Source organism: Rhamphochromis sp. 'chilingali' (genome assembly GCF_963969265.1).
Source record: "Rhamphochromis sp. 'chilingali' genome assembly, chromosome: 1".
NCBI lineage: Eukaryota > Metazoa > Chordata > Actinopteri > Cichliformes > Cichlidae > Rhamphochromis > Rhamphochromis sp. 'chilingali'.
Window position 1 is genome coordinate 32381452 of NC_137929.1, and position 16344 is coordinate 32397795.

The 16344-nt window shown below is 41.6% G+C and overlaps 2 protein-coding genes across 3 annotated transcripts; one reads left to right on the forward strand and one right to left on the reverse strand.

Moving 5' to 3' along the window:
* Positions 1-2547: 2547 nt before the first annotated feature.
* Positions 2548-5730, reverse strand: LOC308403134 (E3 ubiquitin-protein ligase RNF182). Its single transcript, XM_080892387.1, has 2 exons — positions 5513-5730; positions 2548-3327 (listed from the first exon to the last, which is right to left on the reverse strand). Exon 2 carries the CDS (start codon positions 3248-3250, stop codon positions 2603-2605), a length of 648 nt encoding a protein of 215 aa, XP_080748513.1. The 5' UTR covers positions 3251-3327; positions 5513-5730; the 3' UTR covers positions 2548-2602.
* A 1986-nt stretch (positions 5731-7716) lies between these two features.
* Positions 7717-8984, forward strand: LOC308388922 (RING finger protein 227). Of its 2 annotated transcripts, none has more exons than XM_080869935.1 (2): positions 7717-8279; positions 8691-8984. In XM_080869935.1, exons 1-2 carry the CDS (start codon positions 7829-7831, stop codon positions 8747-8749), a joined length of 510 nt encoding a protein of 169 aa, XP_080726061.1. In that variant the 5' UTR covers positions 7717-7828; the 3' UTR covers positions 8750-8984. The 2 variants fall into 2 exon arrangements, with proteins under 2 accessions (XP_080726061.1, XP_080726060.1); XM_080869934.1 differs by having other exon boundaries at positions 8688-8978.
* The last annotated feature ends 7360 nt before the right edge of the window (positions 8985-16344 follow it).

Consider the following 16344-nt stretch of genomic DNA (forward strand, 5'->3'; position numbering starts at 1 on the left):
CATGTTTTTATTCATTGCTAATCATCTTCTTGCAGCTATCTCCTCCTCTGTCCCACCAACCCTCTACATGCCCTCCTTCAATACTTCATTTTCCTTCCTTTAATAATTACAACTTCACAAAACATAATACCAACATATTAAGCACAGAGAAATCATATCACTTACCATGAAAGTTATTCTCCATAATGGGGCAGATGTGTTCATCCAAGAAAAACAGTTATAACTGTGTACTGAAGTTTCTGTGTGAGGTACAGTTCAAACTTTTGTATGCTCAATTACGTTTGCTGTAGTTTACATCACAGGTGAGAGAAATGAGTGCACACTGATGAAATAAATACATGTGCGTTCTCAAGTAGATTATTAAAGTTAGGCCACTTTCACTGATTTCCAAACATGTGCACACCCTGCACAAAGTAAAGGACTGATTTAAGGACTGAGGACCTCATTTAATTTATTCTTTGGCAGCAGAGTCAGCCGCTGCAAAATGATATTATCAAACATAATAAGCATGATGAGAACGATTAAAGAAACCTTAGGGTTTGGTTGTTTCCCTATTAACCACTAGGGGGCACGCTTTATCAAGCTATCACTGATTAAAAATCTGTACTTAAGGCATTCAGTAAGGACACATTTAAGGATTGGACTCTAGTGTAGTAGTTTGAATGTGAACGGTCACCAGTTCAAGATCAGGAGGAGACACAAACTCCTTTGGAGTTGTGTCAGGAAGGGTATCCACCAGAGGTGGGACCAAGTCATTGTTTTGCAAGTCTCAAGTAAGTCTCAAGTCTTTATCCTCAAGTCTCAAGTCAAGTCTCAAGTAATGTCAGGCAAGTCAGAGTCGAGTCTCAAGTCACTGGTGTAAAAGTCCGAGTCAAGTCACAAGTCTGAAACTTTGAATTTCAAGTCCTTTCGAGTCTTTAAAAAAAAAAAAGAAAAAATAATGTTGCAGTTATGCTAAATGTAAATATTAGACCATGTAATTTTAAAATCTGTGTTTTTCTCAACACATGACAAAATAGTGAACTTAGAAAATATACACAAATTGTGAAATTGCACCTCTTTAAAATGCAGCTCAATTAAACCTAGCTCCAAGAATAATTTTCACCGACAGTTCTGAGATAAGCTGCATGTTATTCTTGGATGCGGTTGTAGGACCAGCTTTAAAATCGCATGACAAAAATATCATACACATTAAAAAAAACTGTATCACCAACGTAGCCTGGACAACATTTGCTAGTTAGATGAAGTCAGCTATCTCATCTTAGCATATTTATATGCATATTTATAATCATACGGTTCTTGGAGTGAGTGCATACACTCATGAAGTTTAGTAACTTCCGGTCACTGCAACAAGCCCAGGTACAGTTTACCGACGGATGGGTACAGGACCTTGAAATGCACCGTGTAGAAAGTAAAGACCATCGTACGTATCATAAGTTTACCAGTCTCACAAATCGTCGTCATAAATACACATTCCTTAACCGTTTATTAATAGGACCTTTGAGCTCAACGGTAATTAATTAGTAGTGGAAATAATTTCTGGTACCCATCACAGAAATGCAGCAGTGACAACAATATTGTATGCTGTAATCGCACTGGGCAATTAGTGATACAAAACAACTGTTTTATCCTGTGAATAAAAGTATATGTTTTTGTTAATGTACCATAATAACAGAAGCGAAACGCAATATTGTGTCAGGACAATTCACTATTTATGCACAATAAATAAAGGAGCATAGCGCGACAATTTCTGTTCAGCGCCAGACTTGCTTGTAACCTATATCACCAATTATGTTATGAAAATGACGTATTAACTACTAAAAAACACTGACCTTCGTGTAAATGCTTGGAGCAGACTAACCTGTGAGCTGGAGTGTTCTGGGACGTTATATTTGATCTTTGAATGGCTGCAATCCAGGCCATCCGTCGCGTCTTTGTTACTTCGGAAACATGGCTCGAACAATTTCTCTTCAACGACGTAATCCGATAACAACCGATCTCTTTACCCGTCAGCTTCTCGTGGCTGTCATGCGACCGGCTATTGCAGTTAATAATACAACGGCTTCTTGACATTTTTGTGTTTCTTTTTATCGCTGTATAACTGATTTCAATTGAAAGCCTGCGTGCGCTAGTACCGCTTGCCACGAGTTCCCATAATCCTTTGCGGTTCTACCCGTGAATGACGTCACATTTTCAATCTCTATATAATATGCATGTTAAATTTTATATTTGGGGTAAAATATCAAGTCTTTTCAAGTAAACCGGTTCAAGTCCAATTCAAGTCCCAAGTCATTGGTGTAAAAGTCCAAGTCAAGTCACAAGTCTTAGAACATTTTTTCAAGTCAAGTCTAAAGTCATAAAATTAATGACTCGAGTCTGACTCGAGTCCAAGTCATGTGACTCGAGTCCACACCTCTGGTATCCACTGTAACACAAAAAAATTCTACCAAATCCCATATGCAGAGCTGTCTTCTGGAGCAACCCCTTTTGAATAAAGGAGCAGCTCTAATAAGTAAAAACTTAATTTGATTACAGGGTGAATGCTAAGTACACTTAAAAAAGCATGTTAATAGAAAAAGACTGGCAAACAATTTCTGTAACTCTAAAATTTCCTGTTCAGGAAATGTGGCCCAAACACCACCCCGAACACACAAGTGATCACAAACAGCACCCAGAAGATGACAGCCAGGATCTGTACACAAAACAGCGTCTTCCTGCTCTGCTGTATGATCTCCTCTTCGCCCACCAGGCCAGGCGCTGTGCCATAAGGGGTTTCGGGGTGCATCTGCTGCACCCGCAGGCTGACGGTGGGTAAGATGATGAAGCGGGTGTCCCTGTTGCTGTTGCCCTCCATGGAGAGCACCACTCTCTGGGTGACTGTAGCCATCCGCGAGGTCACAGTCATGGGCAGGTGGAAGGCCCCGGGGGGCAGCCTGGACAGGATGCGGGAGTTGCAGGGTAAGGTGAGGGCATCCCCGGTTTCCAGTGGGGTCAGATGGCGGCAGAGAGGGCAAGGAATGGCTTGTGGGCTGTGGGCGTCAGGGGGGCAGAGCTGGATCCTCTGGAGGCACTCAGTGCAAAAAACGTGGAGACACTCCAACATCCGGGGGCATTTGTTGTAGCAGTTGTACTCCTGGTAGCAGATGGGGCATTCCACATCCATGGGTTCCCCTGGACCGGAGCCACGGCTGGGCACGGAAGCAGCAGCGGGATCCTCCTTCTGCGGCACTGGGGCAACATGCCCTGACATGGTGTGGGAGTGGGTGGATGTAGAAGAACTGGCGAGAGGCAAGTCGGGGATGAGTTTTTAGCTAAAGATGTTAAACTCTGTAGAGAGAAAACATGATCAACATAAACTTCATGTCGACTTTCCGTGAGACAGAAACATCAGGATCTGCTCCCCCAAAGATCCTTTGTTTCTTTAACTTTCATGAACAGATTCCACGGCCCATGAGTCATAGCATTCATCCGTTTAACCGCTCACACATCCACCATCCACCACCCCCCTCACTTACTCACAATCACCTTTGCCCTTGAGTGCGTGCTAGATAGCACAGACACACACACACAGTCAGAGAAAAATATACAAAATAGTCGGGAAAGGAAGTAATCAGTCACTCTAAGATTTCTCCATTTGTGGGTGTGTGTGTTTGTCAGAGCACGTCGTCTTTTCCCAGCTCAGGCTTGTTCCACTTCAGTCATTCAAAGCAGCTGGGTTTTTTTTAAATTAAGAAAACATAAGAAATGTTGGTATCAAAATTACTGTATTTGGAGGCACTTAGGGGAAGCGGTTTGTGTTGCAAACAGATTGCATGTACCGAGCCAGAAGTCATTATTTATTTACTGAGTGATGTCATACTGAACTCAGGGTGATGTAAGACCCAGCGTTTTTGTTGGGCTGGCTTTTACCGGCTTTCTTCTACTTCATGGAAGTGTAATTTTAAATCAACTAAGTGGATCTCTAACACAAAGACTCTTTTCAAAAGGTGTGTTGAATTGACACAGCAGCCCAGCATTTTAACACCGTGGCTGTGTTAGAGTCAAATAAAATCTTTATGGGAAGAAGACTTTTTGGGAAATGCCCTGCTTTGCTTTCCTGTCATTAGATGTGAAGATTGATAAGGTTGTCTGCAATGAGAAGCTGCTGCCAGAAGTCAAATTCAGGGAAACTGTTATGCTCATTTCCACAGTTTCTGATTCTTGGATTCTACTACAGTAGCTTTGCATAATTTATATTTTAAATAATGCTTTTTTTCTTATACTTAAGTGCAGCCCCGCTGTTCATCCTGTGACAAAAACAACCCATTTTTAGTGCCTCTCTCTTTAAGGCAACTTTCTTGTAATTGGTTGTTTGTAATACACAGAAGGTTTGAACAGCATCTGCTGTAGATAGTTTTTTTTAGACCTGCTGCTTCTTCTTTTGCCCAGTTTCCTCAGATTTTTTGAGGACACACTGCACACCATGCTGAAATATGGACGATCTGATTTCCTCGTGTCAGCATGTGGTTTTTCGCTTCTTCACTTGTATTTCGAAATACTCGAAGGCGGGTATTTCGAAGTCGCAAAGGAATGACGTCACAAGAAGGTGATTGGTCACTTGCAATGTTGAACCTGGAACAACATTAATTATGATGATGTGGGAACAATGCTGACACGAGGAAATCAGATCGTCCCTGAAGGACGCAAAGCTTTGGGCTGATAGGTCTTTGAGACTCACTCACAAAAACCACGCCATTTTATGTTTTAAGTTTTCTGTTATGTGTAGACACAAAAACCGTTCATCCCTCGAGTTAGATACGTTTTAGACTTGAGTGGTTCACAGGTGAGTGTTAAGAGGTTAATACAAAACCACTCCTCTGGAAATGGTCAGGTATAAGGACTGGACTGAACATGACCTTTGGAAATTGTGGAGAAATACTGCTCAAGTCAACTTTAAAAATTACAAGAACTCTGGCTCCTTGGTATCAAAATGTAAAGCAATCATGGCACAGTCAAGACTTTCCCACGGCACTGTATATACCATAAAAACGATACAAGGAAATACACAATACTTTACTTTAAGGCGTAAAACCTTTTGGTCAGACACACTGACAGTCTGTAACATTTGTTGATGTCATTTGATCTGTGATTTATGAAAGGAATCAGTAGAATTGTGTAGCTTTACTGGCGCTTTGCTTTTCTATATTTGTGTCTCGCACGGGACAATGACGAGGTAAGCCACACACACTCAGTGGGGGACTGTTGCTTAGCACACCGGGTCCCCTTTGAATCGGTCCATGGCAACCTGAAAGCCTTTCTTCAATAAGTCATCAGCACATTCATGCAATGAGAACAGAAAGTCGACTTTTAGAGCCAAACTAAGCATTTTAGTGAATGAAAGCGACCTGTGGAAGACAGCTATGCATACTTAAGTGAACTCTTTTCTAGGCGAGCGGGCCTGCTGGGACTGTACACAGAGTAACACACAGCGCTCCATCATCACAAACGTAAAAGAGATCAGAGAGTCACTTACCCACTGCGCTCCGCTTCCCACTCATCCAAGGAACCTTTGTTTCCCACCTACAACACCGGCGCCTTCTTCTTCACAGGCACACGCAGTTCCTCTCATGTCGGTACAGATCTGTTCTCGTTACGGTGCACATTAATCAGGCGAGTTTATAATGTCTGAGCTCAGCTGACTGGCAACCTTTTGTTTTCGCTCAGTCTCACCTGATTTTATCCGTCTGGTCCCCAGTGAGGCACCTGTGTGGCTCGCTGAGCAGTAATTAAACCCTCAGTGATGTAAAGGTAACCAGGACACAAAAGACAGAAAATGACAGATTGGTGTCTCTCGATCATGACTTGCACTACTCCGCTTGCGTATCATGTTATTATGCTTCCACACAGTCAGCATGTTGGGATTTTAAAATAGAAAGTAGGGCTTAGGCTGAAATTATTAAACATCCTTGCAGTTTATACATAGCATACATGCTCAGATTCCTTGATTCATTCAGTGGCCACCTCTCATGCTCTTCAAATGGAGAAACTGATCATCATAGAGGTTTCCTCACATACAGAGAAACTTTGGTATCGGTTTGGAAGGTGTATAGTTTTTACACCTTTGTAATTAATACAGCGATATAAACACGTGAGATGCAGGCTCCATGCAAAGACCATCACTGGTTTTTAATTGACGGCTGGTTCCTTTCTCTTTAGCATTACTGAGATCCTGCTGACCAGCTCAGAAACCTGAAACAGCTCAGGTGGAGAATTTTCACAGTAGACAGTTTAACTTGTGACTTAAGATTTTTCGATATGATTTTCCTAAACTGTTGATCTTAAAGTGTTTTTTCACTCATTTTACACACCCATGTTGATCTAAGTGATCTGACCTACTATTTAGTTTATTGTTATATTACTTGGAAGGTACCTGTTCACTTAGCTTTGCTTACCGGGAATAAAGTGTGTGCTGCTGTTTCCTGCATATGACAAATAAAACTGTAAACTTGTACTGAAGCGTAAACAGCAAGTGAAACCGACATGTAACCCACCTGAGGTCTGTCCCTTGTGTTCGTTGGCGTTGGCGTAGTTTGTTTGTATCACACATGCTGTGTTTAAAGGTTGGTTGTGCAAGATTCAGAAAGCCCTTAAAATTATTGACACACGCCCTACTTCTCAAGTAGGCATGAGCAAACCAGTTAGAGCCCATTTTGCCTTTATATCTGTCTGGTTGTAGATCAGGAGGTAGACCAGGCCTACTATTCAGAAGGCAGGTGGTTCGATCCCTGGCAGCTCCAGTTTACATGGCAGGCGTATGCCTACATATATCGAGTTGCTGCGATGTGACTGACTAATTGGATATTTGCATCAGTGAGCTTCACTCCTGGTTAGGTTTGTTGACTTGAAACATTAGTCGTAACATTTCAGTATAAGTTCTGTGTGTCTGTAGTTAAACAGGTGAAAAGTGGTTCATGTATATACCCATTACAAAAAACCCAAACACCCCTTTTCTAAAAAAAACAAAAACGAAATACTTCACAGGATATGATCCCATTTTCCTTTGAGTATTAAGAAAGAGACCTGGTGCTTTACATAATTATACCCTGTACAGTAAGATCAATGCAGGGGGAAAAAGTGGGAAGGCGTAAAAAGAACAGAGAGAACAAAAGACTCTACAACTCACACAGGAAACACACAAACGGAGAGAACAGGAGAGGTTCTGGCTTTGTGATTTTTGGCCGAGACTGTGGCACAGCGGAAATCACCATGAAAGGAGTTAGGGCTGGATTATCTGATAGGAGTTTTATTTGGGGGATTACTGTGGAGAGGGAAGAGCCGACGTCACCCACGCATATACACACATACACAACTAGATAAGAAGGAAAAGCCTAGTCTGATATGTGAAAGACATTTCTCTGATCTCTGAAGATAACTTCCTGGGACTATTAGAAATGTCTACACAGCTTGACTTGTTGTATCTTGCCCTCCTGCCTGTCATGTACTGCACAGTGATAGAGGAGTGTGTGAGAGACAAGGAGGAATGAAAACAAACTCTGTATGTTTAATGTGGATATTCTGTGTAGATACACACTTGTTACTGTGTTACTGTAGCTGGGTGTGGGTGTCTGTGTGTTTTGGAACCACTTCTCATGGCGTCATTGTCAGCAGTATCGTTACATCACGTGGGGCTTGTGACTCATCGGCCGTGTTTAGTTGGTTCTGAAAGGTTAGGTTTCCGACAGGACGTCCACGCCCCGCCTCTCTCGGTGCAGTTTGAATAAAGCTGAGAGCGACTCGCCTTCTGGTTCATTCAAACTTTAAGGACGAAACGCCAGCATCAGAAAACGACATGTGCGCAGAGGAACTCGAGTGCGGGGTTTGTTACCAGACCTACAACGCGGGTCGGCGGTGTCCCCGGGAGCTCCAGTGCAAGCACAGCTTCTGCGAGAGCTGCCTCTTGGCCCTGTCCAGGCCCCTGGGACCCGGAGATGCGCATCTGGGGGCTGGCAGGTTGATCGTATGCCCGCTGTGCCGACACATCACATCCATCTCCGATCATGGGAAGATCCGAGCCGAGCTGAGGGTGGACGAGAGCGCACTGGAGCGGCTGACGGCTGCGGGACTCCTCAACGAGCCCGACGTGGACGATCAGGTTCAAGGGGACGAGGAGGAAGCGACAGCTCCCGAGACTCCAGCCGAGGAGAGCGAGTCTTCCGCGGGCACAGGAGGCGGGAGACTCCGGCGGTCTTTGAAGAAAGTTTGGCAGGCGATAAACGGCAAGGGCCAGCAGAGAAGAGAAGGTAAGAGAGACCCTGATTGTGGTTTATGATACTTTCACTGGCAGATTTATCCTCGATTATGTATCAGCGAAACCAGACTGTCAAAATATCATCTAAAAATCTCAAGTTTGTGTCCATTTAGTGATTTTATTCTGAAATCTTAAGGAAAAAAACTTCACATGAATAATCCAACTGCTATAGGAACTAAAAGGAAAATAATAGCCAACTTTTTATTTTAAGTAAATGATTAGTGCTGTAAAGAGATGCAAACTTAGTCACACTATAGTTTGGTTTGATCACACTTTCTTCGGTACCTTTTGTAAGAACTGGCATGTGTATCCATTCAATAACAACATTCTTTAACTTTAGGGAGGTTTCCATTGAATTAAGTTGTTCATTGTTTTCTAATGTGCTCTCTCTTTCTTTCAGAAGACTGTATGACCAGTGAAGACCTGAGGGCCCTCGCCATGATGTCCTGCCACATGTTTTGAGCAGCCCATATGGCCCCAGAGTAATGCAGTATGAGTGACGAATCATCTTAAAATGGACTTGATGGCGATGATGATAAAGCCATGTGGACACTGTGAATGTTTTGATTCCTTGTTTGGCCGCTGTGTAGCCAAATGTGATGCCAAAGCAGCCTTTTCAGCCCCACTTATGTACAGATGCAACTGTTTTGATATTTATTGTTTGTTTTTATTTGTTTTTATGAAAGTATTTAATATTTAAAAAAAATAAACACATTTTTTTAAAAACACAGTTTGAAGCTTTCTGTGGATTTTTAGTGATTTGCCTTTTGATAAAAAACAACAAAGTTTGAATTTATTATTGTCATAATTAAAAGCTGATAAGTAAATTGAAGGGGAAATGTACGGCCTTTCAAAGGAAAGAGGAGTGTAGACAAAAAAGGAAAGTTAATGTTTTACATAAAATTCACTGAAGTCAGAAAAACAACAAATAGCCCTTTGCTCATAGCTCCAGGAAGTTGGTCACCTGAGGCCAGGTGAACTGTATTGCCTCCAATCAGACTGACAAGCACCAGCAGAGCTGCAAGATCCCCTACATGGTTCAAGTAAAAGATACCGACTAACGGCGCTGCTGCAGCTTTTACTAGTCGTATAAACCTGGAAAAAAGTTGCTGATCATGTTCAGCAACTTTGCTCCTCACCTGAGGTAAACGGTACACAGTATTTTGTGGGGGTTTTTTGCACATGCAGATAAAACATCTGAAAAGCACTAGCAATTATTTGTGACGACAGTTCAGTTCTATCTATCTACATTTGGGTGTAATTTTTATCTCTCCAGAGTCCTTGTGTTTGTGCCGATCTGTGCAGCCATCGTGCTGTTTATTGTGTGCCCAGATTCTGCGAGAGGTGAGCCCAAGCATGCTCATCCTAATGGCTGTTGTGGGGTTTTGCTGTGCATGTGTTAGCTGGAGAGTCATAGTATTTATTTCAACAAAGCTGATGGTGTTAATGATGGCAGAACGCACTTTTATCAGGGATGTCACAAACAGTTTCCAGGTCATTTAGATAAGGATCTTATTTTAATAAGATCAATTTGATTCCATTTTTTAAATTTATAAAGTATCAACAACAACTGTCCCCTCAAGTCACTTTAAATTGCAAAAGTAAAAATCCTGCAATAGTAGAGAGAAGATTGTTGGGGTTTTCAGACAGGGGTGGGGGGGCAGCCATCTGGCGTGAGGGAAGAAAATAAACATTTCATCTTCAGTAACAGTGATCTTACATCATATAAGGGAAGATTATGAAATACAAGTGTTACAGTCAGGAATCTGTTTTTAATCTAAGATGCCAGAGAATTTTGCATGACTCACAAGTCACAGGACCATGGTGCAGACTGCCAAGTTCATCCACTTTCTGAAGCTGAGCACCCTCTAAAGACTAACTTTCTTCTGACTTGATTCCTCTTGCAAACAGAAGGGTTGAATAGCAGATGATAGCATAGCAGCAGATGATCTCACCGGCACAAACTCTATAAACGCCAAACAATTTAATTTGAATCGGTGGATTTAGCTAATGTTTATTTATTAAATATAGTGGCGCAAACATGATTCATTTAATAATTATGAAAAAACATTTGCAGTAACAAGACTGCTTAGCTTCCCATCTTTAATTCTGCGGTGTTGTGTTCAGTGTTTCAGTTCTGTTGTGTTTAGATTGTTCTTCCTGTGGATGTTTGACTGTTTCCAGAGCAAAGATTTTAACAGGTCACCGTGACTTAGACTCCTCTAGAAAATAATAACTTGCTGTAAGTGTCGTAGTTAAGATGTCAGTTAAATCAAATTGGTTCTATATAAAACTAAGGTTATATAAAATGTATTCAGTTTAATATCCTGTGAAGCTCTCATTTTTGGTACATGGGGTGAAAAGTTTGCATAACACTGTTCTTTTTATTACATTTTTAAATATAAGTAAACAAACGAAAGCAAAAAAAGAAACTATGTCAAAGAGATGAGATGCTGCTTTTCCAGATTCACAACCTCTGAGATTTCCACATAGAAATGTAGTGATGATCCTTGCCAATCCACTTCACCATGGCTTTCCTTGCTAGCATTAAAAGAGAGGGTAGGATATCATCAGCATACAATAAAACTTTGTTGTTTCGTACCAGTTGTAATTCCTTGAATATCTGGGTGTTTGCCTGAAATTTTAACAGTGTAATGAGGGGGGAAAGCTTGAAACTGAGAATCGACAGCAGCCTGAAACCAGAGCTTCCAAAGGGATTACTTGTAGATACAATGTCGTCATTATGTGAAACTTTGGCAATCATGTAGGTCATCAGACCTCTTTCAAGAAGACATAACACGGGCTTTAAACCTGCTAGAGTTGTCAGTCATCCAATTGCCAGGCTATATGATATGTAAAATATTTTAGTTTATAATTTTCTATCTGTTTTCACTTTCAGCCAGTTACACAGCAACTCAGAAGCACAATGGAGCGACGTACAACGCCTGGAGACAACTTTACACTCCGTATAGGCAACATCGTCCCGCCTCTACTGGTCTGCTGTCAACAGAAACTGGACTTCACACTGGAACTGATGACGAAACTAAGACGCGTGGAAATTATAGAGGGACTCCGTCAATCATTGATCAGCAATCAAAACCTTTACAGGTTACACAAGGTATTTACAGTGACGGTCAAAACAGCCCAGCAAGCAGGCAGTCTCGAGTGAGAATAATAAAAGTGCAGAGAGGCCATAGAACAGATGGAGCGAGGCCGGCAAGCAGCTTTTTAACTAGCAGATCCTCTCCCCAGCACGGAGGGCAAAGCGTAGAGAGATGGAGGTCCAAAGGGAATGACCCCACGCTCACTCAGAAAGAAGCCCTAATTGGAAATTTTCATGATTCCCAGTCAATGATTATTAGAAAACCACCTACAGAAAAAGCTGGCAGTCACCAAAGCTTGAGTTTTTCAAAAATTTGGGACCTGAAATATATTCCAAAACCTTACAGCAGAGGACAAGTTGCAAAGACTGATTCTTCAAGGACGGATGAAGATAAATCTCCTGGAAACCCATTTTCTTTTTCTCTTTCTTCATCCCAGACGAGTGGTTATTGGGAAACACCAAGGGGGCGTTACAGTGACTATAAAGAGACAAATGAATCTCCAGCAGTTGGGGCACAGAGTACATGGAGAGGGAGTCAATCAAGCAATTTTCTCAGCTCTACAAGTCATCTGGCTCCTCACGCAACATCAATCAGCAATGGCGCAAACACCCCCATTATTAACACAAACCCAAGCGCAGAAAAACTGACATCATCCATCACAGATTCCCCCCATGGGCGAGACTCAATGAGCAACGGTCAGACACAAAGACACAAAAAGATGCAAGCGTATCTTTTCAAGGGCCCTGAGACCTCAGTTAATAGAGTTGTGGGAGATGGACGAGAGGCTTTAAGTGGACAAAGCAATGCTTTCATTACGTCAGATAATCAAAGGCCCTCTGATGTACCTGCTGCCAGCAGATTTGGATCCAGGTATTATAACACAAAAGATACAACCAAGCAAATTACTTCCAATCTGCCATATCATCATACTAGTGCGGCTCAGAATGATGAACAGATGCACAAAGATTTAAAAAGACCCATCTCCAGCTTAGTTCTTCCTCCTCACATCACAGAACAATCTTCCGATCTCCATCTTGCTCCAGTAAAAACGAAGAATATGGCAAGTTTTTCCCCTTCACCTCACATTTATTCCACACACGGGTATGCCACCAGAAGTGAGGAACCTCTTTCAGTCAGCAAAGTCAATGCAACTACAAGAGATTTGGTGCCAATCCAAAAACCAGGAGGGGGCACACAAAGTATCTTTGGCTTCAAAGAGTTTAAAACTCCTGTGTGGCAAGCTGTAAAGAAGCCACGCGCTCTCACCTTTAAAGAACAGCCAAACTCCAAACAGCACAGCTTTGAGAACATGAAACATTATAAGTTTAAAATGTCAAATTTTTACCCTGCTCTGCTCCAAAGGTACAGTTTTGGCCAAAGAGGAGGATCTGCTATTACTACAACACCACCGGTAATGTTGGAGAAAAACCCTGTAGTTTATTCTTCACCTTCACCCAGCACCTTAATCCCAGTCACAACACCCACGCTGTTTGTATCAGGGTTTATGCAAGTAATGACACCTAAAAGTGACCCTGGTGTGGACAGAAACCTCAACTACAGACAATTCAGAACCTACAAAATAACAAAAGCTCCAAAAAGATCCGACTCTCGACCACTCGAGGGAGCCAAACCTTCAGTTCAAGGACCGGACAAATCTGCCAGACTCCAGCAGGATCTTGATGGTATTAAAGTCGGACGTCGACAGACCTCAGAACCGAGAAGCTTCAAAATTTCCAATCAAACTGAGCCAGGCAGCAGCAATACATCAACATGGACTCCAAAGGAGTTGAGCAGTGTTGACCTTAAACCATATTTAAAGACAGCAGAGGATTCTGTATTAGTCTTACCTGGTAAAAACAGCAGCAGACCCTACACTTTCCAGAGATTCAAGTCCTTAAAAAACACGACAGCACAGGCTCGCAACAAAATATGGTGGCAACACCCGATGCAAGATCCAGCATCAGCATCTTACATAGTCTCCTCCGCTCATTTGAGGTCAGCGGGGCGCCTCACTTTTGCATCAAAGCAAAAATCAGAGCTAAGGACACCCAACCAAAGCAAACCTGCTGAGATGAAGGCAACCCTGCTCCACACCTCCACCAGCCGCTCCGTGAGAGCCAAACACGCGAAGGCAAGACACAGAAACAGCAAAAAGCTCGGCGATTCTACATTCACCAATCACACTGTGGCCATAGTCAGGCTGCCCAAGCGCCCCGCCGAAGTTAAAGCCGTCACTTACACCGATGTTCTTGGAAGTGCTTCGTTCAGTGGTGTCATGGAAACAACAGAATCTCCTGACAGGCCAACTGATATGGATCATTTTCCAAACGTGACAGCTACGACCGAGCAAAAGAAAGCGATGAACCGTTCGAATTTAAACTCTGATGATGATGATGAGTACAGTGGAAAAACATGACCAAGAACTCTGAGGAAAATACTGATAATGAGATGGGAGATTTCAGCGGCACAGAGAAAAACAAGGCGGATAAAAGCGAAAAAGCCGATTATGAATGGAAAAAAACAGATTTTTTTTTCCAGATAATGAGGAAAGCGGTGGCTCTGAAGTTTTATTAAGTGTAGTAGGAAGTCAGGCATTTACAAAAGATTTGCTAGAGATGGAGTACCTACGAACTTCTACTGAAAATGTTTCCTTTAAGTCAGTGAACCTGCCTCACCCAGATAAAAAAAACAATAAAAATGCTGGAACAGTTCCAATAAAAGCTGGAAAAGTACACATGACAGTGTTTTTGTGCCAACAAACATTTCTAAACAACATGACTGAGCTGATGGATATACTATTACAAGGGCTGAGCTATAAATGGCTGATTAAACCGTGTTTACATTCAAGGGTACTTTTGTTAGTGAAGTTTATAGCTCCTGATACCAGCTTTAAACAGTGACAGTCTGTTTCCTTTTGTTTACATTCTTCGCGCCTGCTGAAGATTTAAACTGGATTTATGCGTGCAACGGGCTGATCGGTCTTCTCACCTTGGAAATGGAGCATAAAGAGCCAATTGACTAAAATGTGCAGATGTTTAAATGCTAGATTTGTGATGAGCAGCTGTGCAAATCTTTGTCTGCTGGCAGAAAGAGCATCGTTGAGATGAGCAGTTCTGTTTCTTGTCTGTATATCTGCTGTGATGCTCCTCTGTATGTGCTGCACCATACAAATTAAAAGGCTCATAATTTACTTTTGTTGTTTGTTTTGTTATAATTTATTGTTTTAGGTTATAAGTACCCAGCAACAAAGAGGACTAACTGGACAGTGATCTGCAGAGTTTTAAGGATAAACACTATAAAGACCCTTAATAGTAATGTAACTGTAATAGTAGATGTAATATTAGGACGATAACAGAAAATACCCTTAATTTAGCTTCAAAAATGTGAAATATGCACCGTCATTGCAACCAGAAACTGTCTTCCCTCTGAAAACACCTCAGTGTCTAATTACATAAAAGGTCTCTGTAGTTTGGTGAAATTATGAGATCTCATGAGAATATTTCAAACATCTGTCCTCACCTTTTCATGTAGTGAGGAGGTGGTATTGAGCATCCTGGTAATTTTTATAATTAGGCTAGCATTTCCAATACTTTAAAAGCCTGGGACTTTACTAAAGTTGCAAAAAGCAAGGCCTAGGAAACGTGAAAGATTAAGTAGCCTTCATAGTTGAAGCTAACAAAGTATTCTTTGTTTCTAAATATAACCAATTAGCTTTTCTTCCTAGGCTAAGTAAGCCCAGTGCCAGCTAACAAAGTAGGTTTTGTGGCTAAACCTGACTTGTAGGCTCAAAGACTAATGTGTAAGATGTTCCCATACACACCCACTTTGTTAGCTTTAGGAACAAGAACCGCTTAGCCAAAGAACAAAAGCTAATGGGTCAGGTTTAGCTAACAAAAGCACAATTTGACCAATTAGTCTTAAACCTAAAACCAGTTAGCTTTGATACTTAATGCTAACAAAGCAGGTTTAAGTATAAAGCTAGAAATACCTTTTGGCTTAAAATGTTCTAGATAGTATTTTAGCTCCTCCAGCAAAGGATGGATGAGCTGCAAATAATGATCACGTAATGTATCAAGCTCACATTTGTCTTTTACAAGAACTTTTGTTTTTTCCACTGCATAACCTCCATGCACACTACTTACAACTTCACCATAGTTCTTGCTCCTGATGTACTGAAAAACATTCAGTTCAAACCATTCAGCAAAGTCTAACAAAAGACTCTTCATGATGATACATTTTACACAAAATGATGAAGAAATACCAAATGATGAGGTAGTTTGAAATATTGCATTGCTATCCATGTTACCACTTGGATCCTGCAGTGGTTGGCACAATTTTCCCAAGGGGCCACATGGGGGACTGTTGTGGATGACCCAACCAATAAGCTAAACTTCTGCTCAATATGAATTTAATCTCTGTATTATAAACAGTTACTGATCATAGTAATTGCTACAATCAGGCCCTAATGGTGGCTCTTTGGGAAAATGTTTTGCCCACCCCTGTTAAATGTTCATGATCATAGATGGAGTGATCCTATTGGTTGACCCCCACATCAGGAAGCTGTGGTTTTGGCCTTCCTATTACTGTTATGCTAACATCAGTAACATGATCAGTGAAATTACATATTTTCATGCTTTTTATGGCCATGATTACCACTGACCATGCACTCATAATCCTCCGGAACTCAAACACATTCATTTAGACTTGAATGAGATTCATTTGTCCTGAATATGAATGTTCGTGAACCTCCCTGACTTCTCAGTGGATTGCAATTTTCACTAGCTTGTCCAATACAGTCAGCCAAGAAAAGACAAGAAAACTAATCACTTTCTTTGTGCACTTCACACATTACCAATAACCTGTGAATTGTGACGGCATGTGACCCATTACATTTCTCCCTGGTTACTAAAGCTAATAAAGCCATCTTTGTGCCTACAGTTAAACTGATAGGTG

What these genes read in the sequence shown, in the direction of transcription:
- LOC308403134 (XM_080892387.1), bottom strand. Translation starts at nt 3,250, where the DNA reads ATGTCAGGGCATGTTGCCCCAGTGCCGCAGAAGGAGGATCCCGCTGCT.
- LOC308388922 (XM_080869934.1), top strand. Translation starts at nt 7,829, where the DNA reads ATGTGCGCAGAGGAACTCGAGTGCGGGGTTTGTTACCAGACCTACAAC. An exon ending in GGGCCAGCAGAGAAGAGAAG is followed by an intron (nt 8,280 to 8,687) that starts GTAAGAGAGACC and finishes TCTTTCTTTCAG; the next exon opens with AAGACTGTATGACCAGTGAA.